At 43.0% G+C, this 23,247-nt stretch overlaps 2 protein-coding genes across 4 annotated transcripts in view; one reads left to right on the forward strand and one right to left on the reverse strand.

The window, feature by feature from the left end:
* Nucleotides 1–7,720, reverse strand: part of scxa (scleraxis bHLH transcription factor a) — a 40,944-nt gene extending 33,224 nt beyond the window's left edge. For both annotated transcript variants that reach the window (XM_059971628.1, XM_059971629.1), the window contains exon 1: nucleotides 6,982–7,720. In XM_059971628.1, coding sequence (XP_059827611.1) covers nucleotides 6,982–7,473 — 492 coding nt within the window. In that variant the 5' untranslated portion in view covers nucleotides 7,474–7,720. The remainder of the gene's footprint in view (nucleotides 1–6,981) is intronic.
* The window catches only part of bop1 (BOP1 ribosomal biogenesis factor), a 260,715-nt gene that overhangs the window by 119,933 nt on the left and 117,535 nt on the right, over nucleotides 1–23,247 (forward strand). The gene's annotated exons all lie outside the window — the stretch shown is intronic.

Below are 23,247 nucleotides of genomic sequence, written 5' to 3' on the forward strand. Positions count from 1 at the left end.
GAGAGGGCATGAAAACCCTGGAGACTGCCCCTTTCCAGGTGCAGATAAATGCTGTGAGAGAAGGTAGACTAGGTAGTCAGGAGTATTATGAGGTTACTATGGCAGGTACTATTAAACCAAAACTTAGCCACTAACATGTGTTACTTCCCCAATGCTGCTGAGGTTTGAAATTGATATTCTCTCTGATGGTAACGCTTGAATGGGAACAAATGATCAGCTATTGTCATTATGAATTGTGGCGAAATAGCGTAGAATTCTATTAATATTGTATGGCAAGGTGACCATGGAGCAAGCTTTATATGTTGTTTTGTGTACCTCATTACTGCTACATTAGCTTGTGTCTGAGACACACTACCGTACAGTTAATCCCAAATTTTATTTTGTAGAATGGATTATAAAGTTCTCTTACTTGTTTTTAAAGCTCTTAATGATCTAGGACCAAATTACATCACAGAATCGTTTTTGGTTTATAATCCTGCTCGAGCTCTTAGGGTTTTATTCTGCCAGTGTGTTAAATTTAAACGATCTCCCTGGAAAGATAATTGGCAGGTGAGGTTTTTTAAACTACTCTCCTAAACTGTGGAACATAGCTAAAACTACATGGCATGCAAACTCAGTTGACACTCTTCAGCGCCAGCTCCAAACCTATTTAGTTAACCTTGCTTTCAACTAGCACCTTTTTGTCTTTTATTTTTATGTTTGTACTTTTATCCCATTCTAATGCATTTTGAAGTACATTGTATGAAAAGTGGCCTTTAAATGAGTTATTATTATCTACGGAAGTTCCATGTGATTGAGGAGGTATGGACTGATCAACAGCATCGAGACTGGAAATGAGTTTTATCCCCAGAGCCAGCTCTAAACACGTTTGTGTCTGTCGGTGGAAACCTTCTCAATCCACCCCTCCGATTTTAGCATTGGTACTTTTATGTGCTGGAGGTACAGTCCAGAGATGATACAACCCCTAATGCTTCCTGTAAAATTCCCACTGAACCTGCACTTTTGTTCATCTCTCCTGGTGTCAGTAGTTTGTTTTAAATTTTTCTCTCGTGTTTCCTGATGTGTAAGTAGAGGCTGTGTAATTCCAGCAGTTTGGGGCAAGATAGGCTGAAAGTTAAGCACACCTTTCCAACATCTCTTTGCGATAGCATTGATATTGGGAGCATTAGATTCTTACTAAGTAAGGATTCAGATTGAGCTGGGAAAAGAAATCGTGTCTCCCTTTGCATCTGTTTCACCTGCTCTGGATTTGTGTGAATGTAAGTTGATTCTGGCTTGCGTTTTTTGTAAGTTTGAGATTAGTTTTACTTATCACATGTACATTGAAACATACAATGAAATTCGTCATTCTGCATCAATGATCAGGGATGTTCTGGGCAGCCCATAATTGTCTCTATGCTTCTGGCACCTAGTAGCATGCCCACAACTCACTAACCCCATGTCTTTGGACAGTGAGAGGAAACCTCACAGGGAGAATGTACAAACTCCTTACAGACAGTAATGAGAACTAAATCTTGATCGCTGGTGCTGTAGAGCTTTGCACTAAGCCTTCGGTTTTTAAAAAAGAGCTGCACGACGGTACAGCAGTGTAGCAGCTGCCTCAGTACCGGCGATCCAGGTTCAGGCATCACTGCTGGTGGCTCTCTGCAGCCTGCACATCATCCTAGTGACTGTGTGGGATTTTCCTGGGTGCCCTGCTGATTGAGGGTTAATTGCTCACTGTAAATTACCCTTGGTGAGGGTGGGTGGAGTTGCTAGACATCTGAGGGATGGAGGTTGGATGAGATCGAAAGGAAAGCTTTAGAGAGCCAGCGTAATAGTGATGACTGAAATGCCTCTTTGAACCTCTTGATATTCTCATTAAAAAATTATGGGAAATTCTGTACAGGGTTGGTGCAGAGATAATGTTTCCTTTGGCCATGGTGTCAAGGACCAGAGTCTTTATATAAATGGGTGCCTGGGTAGCGTAGCGGTTAGTGCGACACTGTTATAGCTCGGGGGGTGTACTGTTGTTTGGAGTTCAATCCTGGCGCCTTTCTGTCTTTATTTCCTCCCTACGGAATGTGTGGTTTCCTCCGGGGGCTCCAGTTGCCTCCCACAGTCTACAGATGGACTGGGTAGGTTAATTGGTCAGTGTTAATTGTCCTGTGATTAGTTTTTGGGTTAATTGGGTCTGTCAAGAGTTGCTGGGGCAGCATGGTTCAAAGGGCCCTTCACGCTTCAGGGCCATATAAATCCATACTTCCATATACAAGTGGTTAGCCACTCTGGACTGTGCATAGAACAATACGTGAAGTTGTGCTGACATTTTAACCTACTCCAATATCAATCTAACACCTCTCTCACATTCCATTTGTCTATCATCCATCTTCCTATCTGACAGTCTCTTAAATGTCCCTAACATACCTGCCTCTACCACCACCCCGACAAGGTGTTCCATGAGGCCTCTGTTTGAAAAAAACACTACCCCTGGTATCTTCAGTGGGCTAAGACTGAGGTAAGAAATTTCTCACAGAGAGTAATAAAGCTTCCGAGTGTCCCAAGTGGGAGCTCAGCTGCTTCTTCGGAGATTGAGGGTATGGGATGAGTGTAGTACTCTGGGGCTGAGGTCAAACCTCAGCTGTGAGCTTACTGTTGGCAAAGCAAGCACAAAGGAGAAATGGCCTTTTGTTGCAGATATATCAGAAGATTTGAACTTGTACCATGGTGTCAGATCGGTGGTCTTACTTCATCATTCCTGGTGGCGGTGCCCAGAATCACATTACATTGGTGCTGGAGTGCAGGGCAAGGTGAACAAAGGTACGTGCCACCTTTTGGATGACACCTGGATTATTGTGAAGAAGAACTAGTGAACTGGGCTGTTTGCCTTCAGCACAATATTTCTTCCTTAGACAGTTATCAGGTCATTTTCTCTTTGCTGTTACCGGAGTTTTATTGTATGCTAACTGGCCTCTGTTTTTCTCCTTGTGGTAATGACTATTTCTCGTAAGTACCTCAGTGGATACAGAACACTTTGGGAGATTCTAAAAGGGACGAGAGTTGTTGGATAATTGCCAGTGTGACATTTTTATAGAATGAAATGTACATCCAAGCAGTTTAAAAGGGTTCATATGGCCTGTTGTGACTGGGTTGGCAATTTAAAAGAGCTATCCAGTTCTCTCTCACTTTCTGCAAAGCAATATTTCTCATTTATTTAATTCCATTTGGAAAAGTTATTAAATAATCTGAATTAATTGCCTTTATATTCTGTGCATTCCTGATCATAAGTATCAACCAAAAGGAGGATGTTAATCCCAGCACATAACTTCAAATGTCTTAAACTGTGCACAGTGAAACTTATTTTTAATTTTATTAGTATCCAGCAGACGTTGGTGTGAAATGCAAAGCTTGCATGTTTGTATTTATGTGTGTGTGTGTGTGTGTTTAATTGAACAATGTGATATTCAGAACCCCATGACTGTAAAATTGGAGGGTCAGGTGTATTAGAAACTAGCTCTTTCAATGAGATCCCAAGCAGCAGAATAAAGCATTTTGACGGTCGGAAAGCAAAGGTTTTCCTATGTGGTAGGAGCAACTTGCGCATCCTTTCACGCACATCTGTGGGCTAAAGTGATGATTGAAATAAGACCGTAAGACAGGGCAGAATTGAACCATTCAGCCCATCAAATTTCTCATTTGCTTCTGTCTATTTTTAATGGCAAGCCCTCACCTAAAATTTAAATCTGGTCATAATCAGCAAAATAATTTTTACTGAGAGTGCCATGTTCTTGAGTGGTGACTTTTGTAGTCTCGGGGCTCCTCCCTACACTTAAAGCTAATGAATTGTTTTTGGGATATGAGAGACTGCAGATGCTGGGATCTCGAGCAAACTTGCTGAGGGGAATTTGGCAAGTTGAGCAGCAGCTGTGGAGGCAAAGGGTAAACATTTTACATCGGGGCCCTGCATATTGTCCCTACAAGGTGAAATGTGGTCATTAACTTTCAAACAGTGCGTGGCAAGCTCCCACTAATTGTTAAATATCAAAGAATACAGAGTTATTGTGGGAAAATGACAAACTAGTTTACCTGGTTCCAATGGACTTCTTGATATTTATGTATTTACTTGTTTGTTTGTTGGTCTGTCTGTTTTTATTGCTTATTTTGGCACGAGGAGCTGCACTGTCCAGCAGACAATTTACAATGACCAATTATCCTAGTAACCGGTAGACTGTCAGAGGAAGCTTGAGCCTCCAGGGAAAACCCACACTATACGTACAAGAACGTACAAACTTCTTACAGGGGATGTCAGAACTGAACACCAAACTCCGAGCTGTATAGTGTCACACTAACTGCTACGCTAGTTGCTCGAAGGGCAAGCACAATTCAGGAGTCTCTCTTAATTTTGCAACTGTGCTGTCGTATCATTCACATCCACAGGGCCTCTTAATTTCAGTAATTTTTCTTCAAGTGACTGCTGACAGTGCAGATTGCAATGGAGGATGTTTGTCCTTTTTGCCTTTTAGGATGGTGGTTAAGATCTGTCAGTTAAGAGTGACAGTTGATGTGTTGTGGTCTGTTTGTGCCAATTGGCATGTGGTGTATGCGATGTTGGCATCATATAATTTGCCTTGAAATCTTCCTGTGGTTTGTACACGTGCAGGCCCTGGGATATCATGCATCTTTCGACCACAAGGGACAATCATGTTGATTTGAAACTTGATGAAAGACAAATTTAAAAAAGCTTGCGTGGTATGGGGAATTAAACTAGGATTTGAATCAAAAATATTCTGATAACCAATCTCTTAACTTTTTTTGCATCTACATTATCTATTTAGTGGTGAGTCTCCAAATTATATGCTGCAAGGCATAAATAAAAACAAAGTTTGCGCTTCCCTACTGCCCCTGTGCCTTTCTGAATTTTCCAAAACTTCCCAGCAGTAAAATAGTCTGTCAGATATTCATTGTTAATGTAGGAAACGTGGCAACCCCTGGTGCATGGAAAGCTCCCACAGTCAGTATTATGGTGATGTCTACGTGGTTTGTTTCAAAAACATTGACGGAGGGTTTGGTTAAAATCAGCTCTTTTCAAAATAGCACTAAAGGATATTTTAGCATTGGAGGCTTAGTTAACAACTTGCGTAACATGTGCCCTATAATCCTGTTCGGGCTTTCAGGTCTTCGTCCGCTGCTCTCTTGACTTTAAACAATCTCCATCAAGAGATAATCGGCAGGTTTACGTTCCTAAACTGGAATTCAACACCTAAAACTATAAGGGATGCAGACTTAGTTGGCACTTTTAAACACCAGCCCAAAATCTATTTATCTAACCTTGCTTTAAACTAACATCTTTTATTTTTGTGTTTTTTTATATTATTTTCATGTTTGCACTTCGTCCCATTGTAAATCACTTTGAACCACATTGTGTGAAAAGTGCTCTATGAATAAGTTGTTATTGTTTTTATTTTTTTCACAGCTCAATCTGGTAAAACCTGAGATAGAGGCATAGTCAAGCACACTCATTTCTCAATTACTAGGAATTCTTTGGACTATTCTAGTGATGTTTAGTATTTGTGGCTTTCTGGAGATGTGCATAAATATTAAAGTGGAAACCTAATGTTTAATGCTATTGTGTATTGACTGAGATGACATCGGTTGAAGATATTATTATTGGGAGAATGGATACCTTGTTCATATTTCCAGTCTTTCAATTTCCTCTTTTAATTCAGCATATTTCTGGTGTTTTTCATCATTGACTTCTGTAAGTTATGTGTATTTGGATGGTTATTATGGATTGTCCTTTCTGTAATAATGGATCAGTCGTGATATAATTTATAGGAGTCATGACTCTAAAACTGGATTAGGCTTGTATTTATATTACTGTTATTATTATTTTTATTAGTAGTATTATTAGGACATCCTAAATGGGATAGAAGTCCAAACGCTCTGCTCAGATGAGAATGCAGTGCTATGCCCAATAGTGGCACAATTCCTTCTGCTGCTTGGGTTTAATGTAGCATTAAACATTCGTCACACTTTAGAGAATGAATTGCTTAGCTTGGCACGTCTGTGGAAATGCAACCCCAGTAAAAGGAATTGCTCGGGAATTAAATCCTCGTGCAGCATCATTTTGCACAAAATTTTTGAAAAGTTTGAGATTCTTGGTGAAGGCTGAGTAGTGCTCAAGGCTGCCTGTTGCACCTTGCATTTGGTTCTACATTTATTCATTGCCTGGACTAATCGACTACAGTTGACTATTGTTAGGAAGAATGTACTGTTTTCTAAACTTGCTGCAAGAGTTAATTTCTCAGGACTAGGCAAAGACCTAATGCAATTTAAAGTATTTGGAGATTCAGGACAGAGATGTGTAAAAACTCATGGTCAAGATTAATTGGCAATCCCCTTACTGTGCTACTTTTGACTATAAGACGTAGCAGCAGAATTAGACCAGTTGACCCATGGAGACTGCTTCGTCTGATTTATTATTCCTCTCAGTCCTATTCTCCTGCCTCCTCTCTGTAACCTTTGATGCCCTGACTAACCAAGAACCTAGCAACCTCTGCTTTAAATATACTGAATGACTTGTCTCCTCTGTGACAATGAATTCCACAGATTTCACTACCCTCTGGCTAATGAAAATCCTCCTCATCTCCGTTCTAAATGGACCTCCCTATATTCTGAGGCTGTGCCCTCTGGTTCTAGACTTGCTGCTATAGATCTAAATTATCTGGAGATTCGGGACAGAGTTGCATAGTAAAGATTAATTGTCAATGCTCCCTGTGTTACCTTAGCCTCAGTATAAACTCCAGTTCTCTAGTAACCAGCTGAATGAAATTTTACACATATGGGAAAAATAAATACAATGCTGGTCCTTGCAATCAAAGGCAGCTTTGCATGTTATTTGTGCGGAGATTGGGTGCAGACAAAGGCAGTCCTGGCTGAAAGTTAGAAGGTGACTGGCTTCACCCCCCCCCCCCCCCCCCCAAGAGGAACGTTTGTACATACCATTCTCCTTTGGTTGCTCAGGCAGAACGTGCAGATCTGTTTGGGCTGGCTGCTCTCGGTCTCAGTGACCCTACTGCCAGGGTAGTAGCTGGACGTGCTGGTGTGACAGGGTTGGCCATCCCCAGCTTCTCCCAGCAGCAGCACGTTCCCCAGGTGGGAGATGTAACTTGAAGCCAGTCGCAGCGTCTCTATTTTGGAGAGTTTCCTGTCAGCGGGTTCGGTGGGGATGAGGGTCCTGAGGGCCGTGAACGCCATGTTAACGCTGTTGGTCCTGTCTCTCTCCCTGGCATTTGCAGCTTGTCTTTGTCTAATGACTCCTGGCACCCTGGCCTTCCTCTTCCTCTTTCCTCCTGCACCACTGTAAGGTCCCAGGCTGAAAGATGTCTCTGAACCTGAGCTCTCGCTGTCGAGTTCCTCATCTCCTTCTGACAGCATGCTGATCTCCGGGTACAGGCAGCGGCTGGGCACCGATCTCAGCATGGCGAAAGACATCGGTGCAAAAGTGGGGTTTACTCGCCCAGAGGGCCCTTCCTGCTTTTCCCTTTCTCTTGTCCCTTAAAACCCAGCAGATAGAATCCGGCAAAACGAAAGGGACTCTTTTCAAAAATTCATATTTTGGTCACTGTCAGGACCTCTTTCCCTCACCAAGACAACTCTTTTCCCACTTTAATCTGGCTACTTCTTTTCAAACTTTCCCTCACTGCAACTTTCCACCCCTCCCTCCCCCTCTCCCCCTCTCTCCCCCCGTCTCTCTCTCTCTCTTTCTCCCCCCCCCCTCTCCCTGTCTCTCTGTCTCGCTCTCCTCCTGCTTTTTCTCTCACTGTATCTTTCTGTCACTCTATCTTTCTCCAAGTGCTTCAGACTTCGCGGAGATCAGGTTTTTATAAGTGGGAGGCGGGGTCCAGTTGGGGGCGTTTCAGGGAGCTCCATTCTCGTCTTAACCCTTTACCAGGGCTTTTCTCAGCCCTGAGGCACTTCACATGTGTTTGTAGTCACTGGCCGTGTCAGGGACGCAGTAAACCAACATCTTCTATCCTGATCACAGCCTGAGGTTTTGGTTCAAATCCAGCTTCGCAGCTTGAAAACTTTACCTTGTGGTTTTAAAAGCTTAAATTGATTCACAGAACTGAGCTAGCTGCTCCTCCAATCTGTGTTTGTTTTCACAAGATGTCTGGTCTAATTCCCAATATTTTTATAATTCAAGATTGTTTAATGTCATTTCCAGTATACAAGTGTAAAGGAGAACAAAATAATTGTTACTCCCGATCCGATGCAGCGTATAAAAAAGCAGGCGAAGGTGAAGAATACAGTAAGTATGATAGCTTCTATACATAGATTAAGTGTATGTCCATAAAGTGACACTGGGCACAGGAGTGACTCTGACAGAGAATGATAAAGTAGTGGTGGTTGGAGTTGTGGAGGGATAGTTAGTGGATGGAGGTGTTGGAAGGTCACTTTGATTAAACCTCATACCTTTAACCTGCTCCCACTTTTTTTCCCCATATGTCACTGACATTAGAACATCAGAAAGTTTTTGACAATAACAGGCCATTCAGCCCAACAAAGCTTGCCAAGTTCCTATTCACATAGTGTGTTGAAATAATTATTGAGTTTAGATTTGAAAGTCTCTAAGGTATGACTCTCAACTACACAACTAGGTAGTTTGTTCTATGTGTCCACAACTTGCTGTGTAGAGAATTGCTGTATGTTGTGAAATTTGTTGGTTTGTGGCAGCAGTACAGAGCAATAGATAAAAATTCCTGTAAATTACAAAAAGAAATATAAATCAAGAAATTACAGAAGTAGTGCAAAAATAGTGAGGTAGTGTTCCTGGGTTCATTGTCCACTCAGAAAGCTGATGGCGGATAACGGACCTGTGAACAGTACCTCACGATTTGTCAATATCCCGAATCCTAATATGTTCACTTAACCCAAGCAAAAGAGACTCTGCAGATGCTGAAAATCCAAGCATCGCACAAAAAATGCTGGAGGAGCTCAGCAGGACTGGAGAAAAAAAGATGAGCAGTCAGAGTTAGAAAGGAGGGGGAGGGGAGGAAGAAATACTAGGGGATAGGTGAGACCGGGAATGTGGGGGGAAGGGGTAAAGTGCTGGGAAAGAGATACAGGGCTGGAAAAGGGGGGATCTGATAGGAGAAGACAGAAAGAAAAGGGGAAGGAACACCAGAGGGAGATGATGGGCAGATAAGGAGGTAAGGTGAGAGAGGGTAAAGGGAATGATGTAGGAGGGGGGCATCAGCAGAAGTTTGAGAAACCAATGTTCTTGCCATCAGGTTGGAAGCTTTCCAGATGGAATATAAAGTGGTGTTTGTCCAATCTGAGTGTGGCCTCATCATGACAGTGGAGGAGGCCATGGACTGGCATGTCAAAATGGGAAGTGGAATTAAAATGAGTGTCCACTGGGAGATAGAAACATAGAAATCTACAGCATATTACAAGCCCTCTGGCCCACAACGTTGTGCAAACCATGTAACCTACTCTAGAAACTGCCTAGAATTTCCCTACCGCATAGCCCTCTATTTTAAAACCAGTGTCCAAGGTTTTAAGCAGGCACCAAGCAGTGGTCTTGCATGATGGCTCATGGGGTCAAATGGATATAAAAGATTAGTTTTATTTGCCACAGTAACACCGAAACAGACAGTGCAATGCGTTGTTCTATGTCAATGACCATCAGGGCCTGAGATGTGCCAGGGGCAGCCCGCAAGTGCTGCTGAGCTTCTGGCGCCAGCATAGCATGCTGACAGTTTACTAACCCATGTGCACGCTGAGGAAAGCCAAGCAGCCACGGGGAGAATGTCAGACAGTGGCTAGAATTGAATGTGAATCCTGACCTCTGGGGCTGTGAAGTGTTATGCTACAGAGCCCACCCGACTGCTAGCATTTCCTTTGGGAATCATGGTTAAAATGAATAATTACCTCAGAAAAGTATTGGAATGGACTGAGCGTGGCCTATCAAGGTGTCAGCGGGATGGGATAAAGGGAGTTGAGGGGTAGTTGAGCAAGGCAGAGATAAGACCATAAGATGTAGGGGCAGAATAGGCCATTTGACCCACCAAGTCTTCTCCCCATAATCTTTGACACCCTGACTAATCAAGAGCTTATCAACCTCTACTTTAAGTATAAATTACTTGGCCTCCACAACTGATATATTCCACAGATTCACCACCCTCTGGTTAAAGAAATTTCTCCTCACCTCTAGGGACATCCTTATATTCTGAGGCTGTGCTCTCTGGTCCTATACTCTGCCACTACAGGAAACATCCTCTCCATCCTCATGCAATAGCCCTTTCATTCTTGTGAACCTCCTCTGGACTTTCTCCAATGCCAGTAAATCCTTTCCTAGATAAGGGGCCCAAAACTGCTCTCAATATTCCAAATGTGATCTAACCAATGCCTTATAAAGCCTCAGCATTACACCTTTGCTCGTTTTCTAGTCCTCTCAAAATGAACGCTAATGTTACATTTGCCTTCTTTACCACCGACTTAACCTGCAAGATAACCTTTAGGGAATTGTGCCAAGTCCTTTTGCACCTCTGATTTCTGAATTTTTTTTCACTGCTTGGAGAATAGTTTATGCTTAGAAATTACTATACGCAAAGTTGGATTCTGATTCTATGAGCAAATTTGTTCCTGCTCTAATTATCCTTCACTGCTGATGGTAGTAGGGCTTGTAATTGGGGATCAGTTCTGATTCCTTGAGAGTGATGGCCAGGGGAGCAGAGAAATCAGCAGCAAAGCTGCTCTGCGTCGCATTTGCAAAACAATGGAGACCTTGCATCTGGGAAAGTCGTTGGAATAAATGAAATGGTAAGCGTTCGATTTGATATCCACACTGGGAGCTGGACAGTATGGAGCTGTCTCTTTCTCTCTACCATTTTGATATTGTTAACAGCATGGTGTTATTCAGTGGCTGACACTTCTTCAAAAGACATGTAAAATGGAAAAAAAAGCTTGTGTAACCTCCGCACTTCATTTGAAGTGGTCTCTCTGGTGGGTTGCATAAACTGACCTGAAATATGATGTGTTTGAAAGGACCGGTTCTTGGTAGTGAACTGTAGGTTCCACATCAGCACCTGTCCTCTACGATTCACCGTGCTGCCCCTCAGGAGGGGCTACATTCAGTTTAAATAGGCTCAAGAGGCTACGATGCAGACTTTCTTCCTCTAAGGCTCGGTTTTCACATTTGATCTTGTGATTTATGTCTTCCTTGTTGTGTTTATCTCCTCTCCCAATTCTCTTGTTTACTTCTGTTCAGTTTTAAACATTGCAATAGCGTCTGCAGGGATATAACTAGTGTAATGGATGTTGTTAGCATTAATAAATGAATTGATCTATAAATAAAATTTTAAGAATTCTATCCATCAGCCATATTTTTGCACGCTATGGTACCGTAGCAGATAGCGCAATGCTATTACAGGTCGGGGCGATGGAGTTAAGTTCCAGCATCCTCTGTAAGCAAGTTTGTACATTCCTTTCCCTGTGACTGTGTGGCTTTCCACCAGGTGCTCTGGTGTCTTTCCACAGTCCAAAGACATGCCAGTTACTAGGTTAATTGGACATTGTCAATTGTCCTGTGATTAGGTTGGAGTTAAATTGGTGGGTTGCTGGGTGCCACCGCTCAAAAGGCCAGAATGGTCTGTTTTGCACTGTATCTATTATCAATCAACAAATAAATCATCACCATCATAGTGTGTGCAGTGCCCTATGACGTGGGCAATCATGATCTCAGTGACCATGATCTTTCTTGGCAATTTTTTCGGCCTTTTTCTGGGTAGTGTCTTTACAAGATAGGTGACCTCCAACTATTATCGATACTCTTCAAAGATTGCCTGCCTGCCATCAGTGGTCACATTACCAGAAATTGTGACATCAGCAGCTCGGTCAACCATCCACCAGCTGCTCGCATGGCTTCACATGACACTGAGCAGGGGATGAAGCAGGTGCTAAACCTTACCCAAGGGCGACCTGCAGGATAGAGGAGGGAAGGAGCATCTTGCACTTTCCTTGGTAGAGATGTATCTGTACCCTGCCACACAAATAAATAAGTTCCATATGCCTGCTTGAGCTGTGCTAAGTAACCAGCAGAGTTCTGCATTTATTGAAAGCTTCAGTATAATTTCAACCAAATGCACAGAAGGTTAGGCAGCATCTTTGGAGGGGAATAAATAAGTTTGATTTTGGTGATGTCAGTTGAGTGGTTAGTGGTGATGGAAGGAACTGACAGATGCATGGAACGCTCTTGTGTAAATTGGTAAATTAGTTTATTATTGTTGCATGTACTGAGTGACAGCGTTGAGGTACGTCTTTACCAGCGTGGTGTAAGGCAGTCCTTCCCTCCACTAGGGCAAGGTGTAGCACCTGCTCAGCCCCCAGTCAGGGTCAGCAGCTGGTGGACGGTCGTACGAGCAGCTGGTGCAGATCATGTCCTGGTTACGCGATCACCAACGCCAGCAGACAATCTCTGAAAACTATTGATAATGGTTGGGATCACCTGTCTTGTAAAGACACTGCCCAGAAGAAGGCAATGGCAAACCACTTCAGTAGAAAAATTTTGTCAAGAACAATCATGGTCATGAGACCACGATCGCCCATGTCATATGACACAGCGCATAATGATGATGTCATATAACATGGCGTGTAATGAAGCCATAAGGCATGGCACATAGTGGTAATGGTGATGGGTGTAATTGGGGAGCTCAACCTCGTTGTTGTTGGTATTGGAAGCGTGGCAAACCACTTCATGAGAACATGATTGCCTGCATCATAAAACACAGCACATATGATGCTACAGTGGAAAATTGTGTTAACGCACACCATCAAAACGATCCTTTCATTACAACAGCGTATTAATGTAGTTCAAGGGTAAAACAGAGGTGAGGAATTTCTTTAGCCAGAGGGTGGTGAATCTGTGGAATTCATTGCCACTGGTGGCTGTTGAGGCCATGTCATTGTGTATATTTAAAGCAGGGGTTGATAGGTTTGTGATTAGTAAAGCCATCAAAGGTTATGGGGAGATGGCAGGAGAACAGCATTGCTAGTGATAATAAGCAGCTACGATGGAATGGAGGAACAGACTCATGCTGAATGGCCTGATGCTACTCCTATATCTTATGGTCTTAACAGAATATGTGTTCAGTTTTGTGTCCAGAAAATGCACGACCTCAGTAACTGGGTCAGTAACCTGGTTTAAGTACATGAACAAAACCTTAAGACGTATGATTGGAATTAGGCCATTTGGCCCTTTGAGTCTGCTCCATTATTCAATCATGGCTGATTTTTAATCTCTCTAAACTCCATTCTACTGTCTTCTCCCTGTAACCTTGATGCCCTGACTAATTAAGATCAGAAAGATAGTCCAATAATACATGGTAAATAGATGATTGTTCGATGCCAGACTACATTCAGATTTTTATACCCGGTATATATTGGGTCTTCAAACCTTGGCTTGACAGACGACCAGGAGCAAACTGTTTTCTCTGGCTTGGGCTAAAAGATTCACCATGTCATTGATTAAAGGATTTTCAGAGACAAAATTAATTTCCTAGACAAGAAAGGTCTAGGGTGGGATGTCACAGGTAGATTCGTTTTACAAGAGTGATGGGTGTGTGGAATGCCCTGCCAGGGGTGGTGAGAAGCAGATACATTAGGGACATTTTAAAGACTCTTAGATGGACACATGGATGATAGAAAAATGGAGAGCTGTGTGGGAGGGAAGAGTTAGATTGATTTTAGAGTAGATCAAAGGCAGCACAATATTGTGGTGTGAAGGCCTGTACTGTGCTGTCGTGTTCTATATTCTGTGTTATCAGGGTGATGTTGTCAAGTTATCAAACAGCACTGAAGCTAATGAATTTTCATTGTGGCATGGCGCCAGTTCGGGGACACTCATTCTTTTCACTTTCCAAGATGGAGAGGGCCTGAGTGCTTTTCAACTGGCCGTCAAGGCTGAGAGGCTGGACAAACTTTCCCAGCTACTTGGAATAACTTAAGTTCCAAGCTGTTGGCTAAGCACGCACACTCTCATCCTGGGCTGAACGCAGCATTTCCAAAGGAGCTGAATTTTTAAGCGATATTGCAGGCTTTTGGAAGACGTCTGGAGTGCCTTGCTCAGTCCGTGACTCCTTTAAGGCTTCTCCATGCGCCACGCTCCCTCATCTCTGACTCTGTTAAAATGGATATCTGTCCTGTTCTCCCAAAGCTAAATAATAACATTTTAGCAATGGTTGTGGCAAACCCGCTGATTCGGTGCTGGAAAGTGGTTAAATATCTTTGTGTGCTTCATCTCAACATCTTAATGGCCTGAAAAATTCAACAGTGGAAAACACTTTCACACATTAATATTTTAGTATGAAACTACCAAAGAAAACTATTTGTTCTTGAATTTGTATTATTATGTACAAGAATGGTGCCGAGAAAAACCCAGCAAAATCATGAAGGATCCCACCCACCCTGCTCATGGACTGTTTGTCCCACTCTCAACGGGGAGGAGGCTACATAGCACCAACACCAGAGTCATCACACTCAAAAAGTTACTTTCCCAGAGCGGTAAGGCTGATCAACACCTCCACCCTCTAACTCACCCCTCCACATCCCCAATTACCACTACACAATCATTTCCTGTCAGAGTCACCTTATGTACAGACACTCCTGTGCCTGGCATCATTTTATGGACATACAATTGATAAGTATTTATATCTATTGTGTTTTTTATTTTATTGTGTTCTTCATCTTATTCTGGTGATGTGCTGCATCAGATCCAGTATAACAATTATTTTGTTCTCCTTTACACTTGTGTACAGGAAATGACATTAAATAATCTTAAATTTTGATTTATCTTAGTTATTTCCAGACTTTCCCCATTATCTGTACAGTCTTGAAAGGTGTGTATTTAGACTGAAGGGGTTTGTAAAGCAGTGATATGTACTAGACTGTCAAATACTTGATGAGAGTTCTCTGTATTTTAAGTAGCTGGTTGGAATTCAGTCTTATTCTAGATTAGGAACAAGAAATCTCCAAAGCAATGCAACATTAGTCATTCACCTATCAAAAGAGTAGACAGCCATAGACTCTTTCCCCAGGGTGGAATTGGCTAATACTGGGGAACATCATTTTAAGGTAAAACACACAAAGTGCTGGAGGAACTCACAGCATCTATGGAATTGAACAGTTGACATTTTGGACTGAGACCCTTCGTCAGGACTGGAAAGAACCAGAGTAAAAATATGGGGGAGTGGAAAAAAGATACCTAGAGTGTGTTTGGAGGAAAGTTTAGGGGGCATCCCAGTTGTTTGTGCTTAGGACACCCTGCCGGCAGTGGTGGGAGAGGCAGATACATAAGGGACATTTTAAAGACTCTTAGATAGGCACATGGATGAATGAAAACTGGAAGGCTGTGTGGGAGGAAAAGGTTAGACCAATCGAAGAGTAGGTTAAAAGGTCAATAAACATAGAGTCAGAGTCATAGAACACTACAGCACAGAAACCAGGCCCATTAGCCCATCTTATCCATGCTATTATTCTGCTGGTCCCATCAACCTGCACCCATAACCCTCCATTCCTCTCCCACCCACGTACCTAAACAATTTTTTCTTGATTGTTGAAATTGAACCCATATCCGCCTTTTCACTGGCAGCTCTTTCAGTTTGTTCTTAGCACTTGTCCTCTGTACAAATCATCCTCTAGCCCTAAGTGAGTCCTGATGAAGGTTCTTGACCCAAAAAATCAACTGTTTACTATTTTCCATAGATGCTGCCTGGCCAGCATCTTGTGTCTGTTGCTTTGGATCTCCAGTGACTGTAGATTTTCTCATGTTGGTCTTCCTTTAGCCCTGAATGAATTTGTTGTCTGTCCTGTTTACCATAAATCAGGACTTTCAATATGCTCTGCAATTTTCTTTGCCTTCATCATTGTAAAGCTATACAATATTTTCTGCATTATAATTACTCAAGCCCCTCTCCTAAACAAACACTTATTATTTCTTCTGTTATTGGTTTTGGGATCTTCCACTTATAGTGCAGCGGACACTTGCATGCTGCCCCCAGCATGTCCTTGTGTGTGTTGGTTGTTAACAAAAAAGATGCATTTCATTGTCTGTTTTGATGTAGATGTGATAAATAACACTGAATCGGAACCTATGGTCTTGTAGTCTACATTTCCTACTGTATATCCCAGCTAGTGAGCATCCCACTTCCTTATATGCTTATCTGTGATAATTTAGTGCTTTTCTTGAATTAGAATAATACAGATATGTATAACCAGATTATTTTGTACTCCTTAATGCTTCCTTTTCTTGGAATGGCAATAACAACCCTATCTGACAACTTAAGAGTTGCTTATAACCACATAACAATTACAGCATGGAAGCAGGCCATCTCGGCCCTTCTAGTCCATGCCGAAAATTCTTAAGATTGTTATGAAGGTAGTGGGGGTAAGCTCACACTGCCTGTTAAATGCTCCCAATGGTGTGTGTCTCAAATAGCCATTGACAGCGAAGTTCATCACATGTGGCTCAACTGCCAAGCCCAGCGGAACCATTTCTACTGACAGGAGAAGGGGCAAAGGCGGGTTACTGGTGCCTTAAAACCTGTCACTTTGAGCGGATGGGGCTTGGTTGGCAGTTCATCTTGGAGAAGGAAAACTCTGCTGTCAAATCTCTGCTGTTTTGTGGCTATACCCACTCATGGGGAAGGCTTTGGGAGTAAACCATGAGGAACAATCCAGAGCTGAAATCCCTAAGGCATCCTACATTGAGTAGGACGCTGACTGGCAGCTCCTGCGATGCTGATGATCTCTGTGATTCTTTTGGATTCATCAGCTGCGTGGAGAGGGGGAGCTTGCTACACGGGCAACATCTTGCTCTCCATATCGTACCGCCCTGGCTTGTGTATCACATAGACAGCTGGGACGCAACGTCCATGGTCAACCCTGACCAGAAGAGAGCCTCAGATTAATGTATTGTCCTTTAAGTTTATAATTATAATTCTTTCTTGTTCAGTGCATCACAGATGTGTCTTACCACGATTAACACTTTAGATGTGCACAATATGACTTTTGGGGAGGATTGGTGAGATAATTTCGTGCCTCTGACACGCTAAGAATCCTCTTGTGTATTACAGGAGGTCCCCAGGTTACGAACGAGTTTCATTCCTAAGTCCGTCTTTAAGTCGGATTTGTAAGTAAGTCAGAACAAGTACATCTGGTGTTATATAGCGTCAGTTAGTCAAACGTTTTGTCTTAGTATATAGTATGTATTTTACCTTTCTATGCATATAAAACACTTAAGAAACGTATGTATTCCAATAATTAAACCACTGCGTTGCTAGTAATAATTGTAGCTTTCATCGGGGAAGGGCCTTTCACATACTCCATTATTCTCACTTTATCCTTTATCCTTTAAAATTGTTCTGATCGTTAACCGACTGTAGCCTAACACTTTTTCAACGACCGATGATGTTTCACCTCTTTCCAAACGCTTTATTGTTTCCACTTTATTTTCAACTGTGATTGTTTCCTGTCAATGGAACAGAATCACTGCGGGCGGCGGGTCCCGAGCTCAGCCAGGTTCTAAAGACCGCTGCACTGTGACAGGTTAAATGGGACAAGTGGGGGCTGTGCTGGGTTTGGGTTTGGGCATTTGATCCTCCACAATATTCCATGTGGGAATTTAAACTGTGGCAGTGCGAGGGATGGAGAACGCTCTCGGGAGTGGTCTGTCACTGGATCGAACTTGGGAACCTCGGTTCCTGAGCTTGACATTGATCTCACTGCGCCACCAGCCGACTGGAAAAGTGGAGGGGCGGCGGGTCAGGGTGAATCTCGCTAAGAAAAATTTAAGCCAAATACAAAGTTACACACTCAACACAGTGTCAAGGGCAACAACTTAAAATGGTGGACGGTGTTGCGATCCAATTTAAAATAGCGGATGGCGTCATGATCCGACTTAAAATGGCGGACGGCGTTCTCCTTCCTCAGTTCGTAAGTCGGATGTTCGTAACTCGGGGACTACCTGTACTTTGCATGTTGCTTCTGCAACCCTTTGTCATCTATTTTGGAAAAAAAATATTGGCTTCTCTTTTGCTTGAGCAATCCACATTAGATACTGTTTCTTTCCTGTATCCCTACAACTTCAGCTGTGTTAAATATTAATTGTCTCAATTACTTTGTAGCAAAGCATTAACAGCCCTTGGTATAATTCGGTTTGTTTTAACCTCTGTGATCTGTCCGTGGCCGATTTTAAGCTGATGTCAGATACAGTATCCATAACCTGATCAGAGGGCATGCTCACTATTGGAACCACAACCTATTTTATCTTCAAATTCATTGCTATTTTTTGATTAGTTTCTAATTTCCTCTCTGACAACTCTTATACTGTCAGAATTTGGGAAGAATGTGCCATTGTTTGTTTAAAATCTTGGGAAACACTCAGCTTGGGGGCCCTCTTGGCACCTTTTAAAATCCCTTTAACCTGTTCTAAAAAGCTCTTTGGTTTTTCCTTGTGTGGAGACATTTTTGGGTTTTTTTCCCCCTTCTGTTTCTTTCTGACTTCAGTTACTGTATCCATCCATTTTTGTGATGCCTTTAACACTTAGTTTTTCCTCTACACGTCAGTGCTATTTTTCTGAAGTCTTAATACCTTTCAGCACCATTTCTCAGTCAATATCACTTGTACTTGGCCATGACGACATCTAGTATTTCTCTGCTGGTTATTATTGGGGTTTCTTTTAGCAGATTATCTTGGTTTAATTCTGTCACTTTAGTAGATCCTGGTTTTGGAAAGCAATCCTTGGAACCTTTACTCCAGAGTTTTGGAAATAGGATAAGTTTGATTTTACGCTAACTAACCTCCCTCGGCTCCCCAAAGAAACCTTTCCTTCTGTTTTGTGGGCTGTTGCTCTTTGAGTACGTGTGTCTGAAGCTCTCATACACACGGCCTATACTAATCACAAGTGCAGATGTTCAGTGAAGTTAAACCAATATTATTTCTTTACTGCCTCGTGTAGAGAAAACTGTAGCTAATCACGAGGCCTTCTGGAGACGATTGTGCTTTTCCTTTTTGTTCATGTCAATTTAAGAGCGAGTATTCCGGGAGAGTGTATTGCTGGTAAACGTGCTCATTCAGGGAATGAAATCCAAAGAGGGTTTGTTCGTCAGGTGAAGGTTAGGAAGTGGTTGTGGTTTAAATTTTTTTCTATGTATAATTTTATGTTTTGGAATGGTCATTGTATCATTACTGACTGGGCAGAGATAGTGAAGTTATGTTTAGGACAGAACCTTTCATGTTCCGAGCAAGGGTTGAGAGGGATAATAAATCAGTCATGATAAAATAGCAGAGCAAACTCGATGGGTTGAATGGCCTTGTTCTGCTCCTATGTCTTGTGGTCTTATGATCTGCATGTGCATGTGAGGGAGAGAAGGGTGTATCTTTCTAAATTCAAGATTGTTTAATGTAATTTCCAGTACACGTGTAAAGGAAAATGGAATAATTGTTACTGTGGATCCGATGCAGCACAAAAAATACAATAAAGGACACAATAATAAATAAAATTGCTTATATACTTTGAGTGTCTGTACATAAAGTGACTGACGGGAAATGATATGGTTGGGGGTGTGGAGGGGTGGGTTGGTGTTGATCGGCCTTACTGCTTGGGGGAAGTAACTGTTTTTGAGTCTGGTGATGCTCACTCATTCAATCTGATGCAATCTATGGACTCTGGGTTTGCAGTTTACAGACACCTACAATTGCTCTCTGATTGACCAAAGGAGTTTACAGGCAGTCGTGCTTAAATATCTTTGCCTCTATTAAGGCACACTGCACATATTTCAATTAGTACATCTCTCAAGGACAGACCAAGTACAGAAGCCAGGAATTTTCCTTACAGTTTTTCCTGCAATTATTAAGACATGCTTTTTGGTTATATAATATTCTGGAATGCAGGGACCTGAAGTGAATTGCCGCTATTTACTGCCTACTTCCATAACGGCAATTTAATCTCTACAGGAGCACAATTATTGAATGGTGTGTGTTTGATGTAGGATCTTGCCAATGTGCCCCAGGTTTGAAAGGACTGTCTGCACTGCTTCTGTGCTCATTTTTCTTTTGTACACAATCATGCAGATTCATAAGGTTTTGGTTGCCTTTCTGTGTCAGTCCTTAGTGGCCCTCTAGTTAGTGTGGCTGCTTGGCAGAGATTTTCTACTCTTTCCACAGCTTACCCTGTCTCGCTGTTAAAGCCTTTTTGGAGCATTTCCAATTTGCTTGAACTTCAGAATGACATGAAGGCTCAGGCAATCATTCAGGGTATTACTGGCACACTGGCTTTGTTTTCCTCCAAGTGCTGATTTCCAACATAATCTCTGTTTCTGTCCTCTCACTGTCTTTGTCAACTTGTATCTCAGTCAGGTCTCTGAACCTGAACAAATGGCAAAAGACTCAAGTGCTTGTGACATGGTTATTGTACATAAGACATAGTAGAATTAGGCCATTTGGCCCATAGTCTACTCTGCCATTCCATCAAGGCTGATTTATTACCCCTCTTAACCCCACTCTCCTGCTATCTCCCCATACCCTGACTAATCAAGTACTTATCATCCTCTGCTTTGAATATACCCAATGACGTTGGCCTCTACAGCTGCCTGACGCAATAAATTCCACAGGTTCACCACTCTCTAGCTAAAGAAATTCCTCTTCATCTCTGTTCTAAAGGGATGTTCTTATATTCTGAGTCGCTGGTTCATTCAGAACTCATTGAACTAACAGCTCGAAGTAGTTTTTTGCTACTAATTCATCACAGACCATCTTTATCAGAGGCCATAGTTGCTTGGACAGAGAAGAATAACAATACTGTAAAGTAGTGGTCACCAACCCGTCGATCGTGATCGACTGGTCGATCTTTGAGACTTTCCCAGTTGATTCCAAAAAAAATTGAAAAATAAATACACAAATACTGCTGAGAGATTGTTTCTGGGTTGCAGGGTTTTAGTTCCGTTCTTTCTGCCCAGTGTGCATGTGTGTAGCTCCCCCGCCACGCACTGCAGTGTACTTCAGTGGTCCCCAACCACCGGGCCATGAGGAAACAATATGAGTCAGCTGCACCTTTCCTGTCCAGCCCACTGTTGAACTTGAACCCATGCGAGGGCGTCGGTTGCCTAAACTCAGGGATCACTGGGCGCCTCACGCGGCCGGCGGGAAGTGCTGTTGCTGCTGGCCTGGAGCGCGGACAGATGGTCACCGTCTCTGAGCCTGTTCAGCACACTGAATGTTCGTGGGGAAGCCGGTGCTAAAATATGCGCAGATGACCTAATTCGGGCTCAGGGTTTTGTAAGTAGCAGAGCCGCTACCTTGCTGCGATCTACTGAAACAAACTTTTGTCGGCCGATAGATCCTACGGGGGGGGGGGGCGGCGGGCCCGCTCCCTGTCGTACTCCTCGCTCGGTTGGTAGGTCTCCAGAACTGCGACTGCCGTGGCCCTGGCACAGGGGCCTCAGACCTTTACCTTGTCCTCTCACCCCACACATGACCAGCCGCATCTGGCCAAGGCGTCTGGCGGCGGGCAGGCGGGAGGCTGGAGTTTGGGCCCGGAGGTTGTCTAATGAGGCAATGAAGCCCTAAAAACTGCTTCGGTACCCTGAGTCCAAGCACCCTGCACTTAAAGACAAACCCGCTGAGATTTTTCAGCGGAAAAAACGTGAGCAGCACAGGACAGAAGCTAAGTGCCGAGAGCTGTGAAAACTAAATTGCGGAATAGACTGGACATGAGGAACCTGCTTCGAGTATCGGTGTATTCCCGTCGTGTTTAACACCTCCCCACCCCCCCACCCCCTGCCGTCGGCCGGTCCGCAAGAATATTGTCAATATTAAACCGGTCTGCGGTGCAATAAAGGGTGGGTACCCCTGATGAATATACATTATTTCTACTTCCGGGTTGCGGGGTTTTACTGTCCTGGTGCGCATGCGTGTTACTAATTGATCTGGGGTTGATCTTGCCTTTTACTAAGGCAGAGGTAGGGGATCTTGGGCTTGAAAAGGTTGGTGACCACTACTGTAGAGAATTCTTTATTTTAGTTGGGAGCAGAGATAGATTGTTGCCACAAAATTAAGGAAATCAAATCTCTTCGTTTTCTGTCAGGCAAGTGTTGGAACAGTGTGGAGGGAGCTTCCTCCTGCATCAAACTAAAGCTGTCCCTGCCGTGTGAGTGTGTGACGGGACAGTATAAAGGGATTTAATTAAATCAGAATGACTAGTGGCTTTCAGAAAGGTCAAAAGACACGGGGTCCCAAGAGTTACATCCAGAATTGGTTCTGCAGACCGAAGGCTAGTCGGTAAGGTTGTCCAGAGACAAATCTGTTGGGTTTTGTGTTATTGTAAATGTGGAGGCCATGGTGCTTAGGGAAAGTGCTATCTGAGGTACTTGCTTAAATGAGTGTAAGAACATAAAACACAGACCACTACAGCACAGTACAGGCCCTTCAACCCTTCCCTCCCACATCGTTCATTCATGATGTGCCGTGTCATATGACACGGGCGGTCATGGCCTCAGTGACCATGATCGTTCTTGGCAATTTTTTCTACCTGGGGGCAGTGTCTTTACAAGATGGGTGACCCAGGCCATTAGGTGCTACACTTTGTCTGAGGGTGACCTGCAAGCTTGTGGAGGGAAGGAGCATCTTACACCTCCTTTGGTAGAGACGTATCTCCACCCTGTCACCCATCCCTCCCACATAGCCTTCCATTTTTCTACCATTCATGTGCTTATCTAAGTCCTAAATTCTTAAGTGTCTCTATTGTATGTGCCTCTACCCCCACCCTGGCAATGTGTTTTACATATACACCACTGACTATGTTTAACAACTTAGCTCTGACATTTACCTCCCCACCCTCCCCCCCCCCCCCCCATACTTTCCTCCAGTCACCTTAAAGTTATGCCTCCTCATAATAGCCATTTCCATCCTAGGAAAGGTGGTAAGTGGAATTCGATCATAAGAATCATGGTGTAATACATACAGGAAGAGCAGAGGAAGAGATTTGGTTTTTTGCCTAAGAGAATTTTGACAGCCAGAATTGAGCTTTAAAAATGATTGTAATAAATTTAATGGATCTGCAAAGAGTTACCTCACTTCAGAGCAAGGTAAAATGTAACACTCTGCAAATTGCAGAGTAACAGAGAGATCTTGAAGTGTCCACCCACATCCTGAAGGTATGGGAATAGATATACACTCAGTGGCTACTTTGTTTGGTCCACCTCTGCACC

Source organism: Hypanus sabinus, chromosome 6, assembly GCF_030144855.1.
Source record: "Hypanus sabinus isolate sHypSab1 chromosome 6, sHypSab1.hap1, whole genome shotgun sequence".
Taxonomy (NCBI): Eukaryota; Metazoa; Chordata; class Chondrichthyes; order Myliobatiformes; family Dasyatidae; genus Hypanus; species Hypanus sabinus.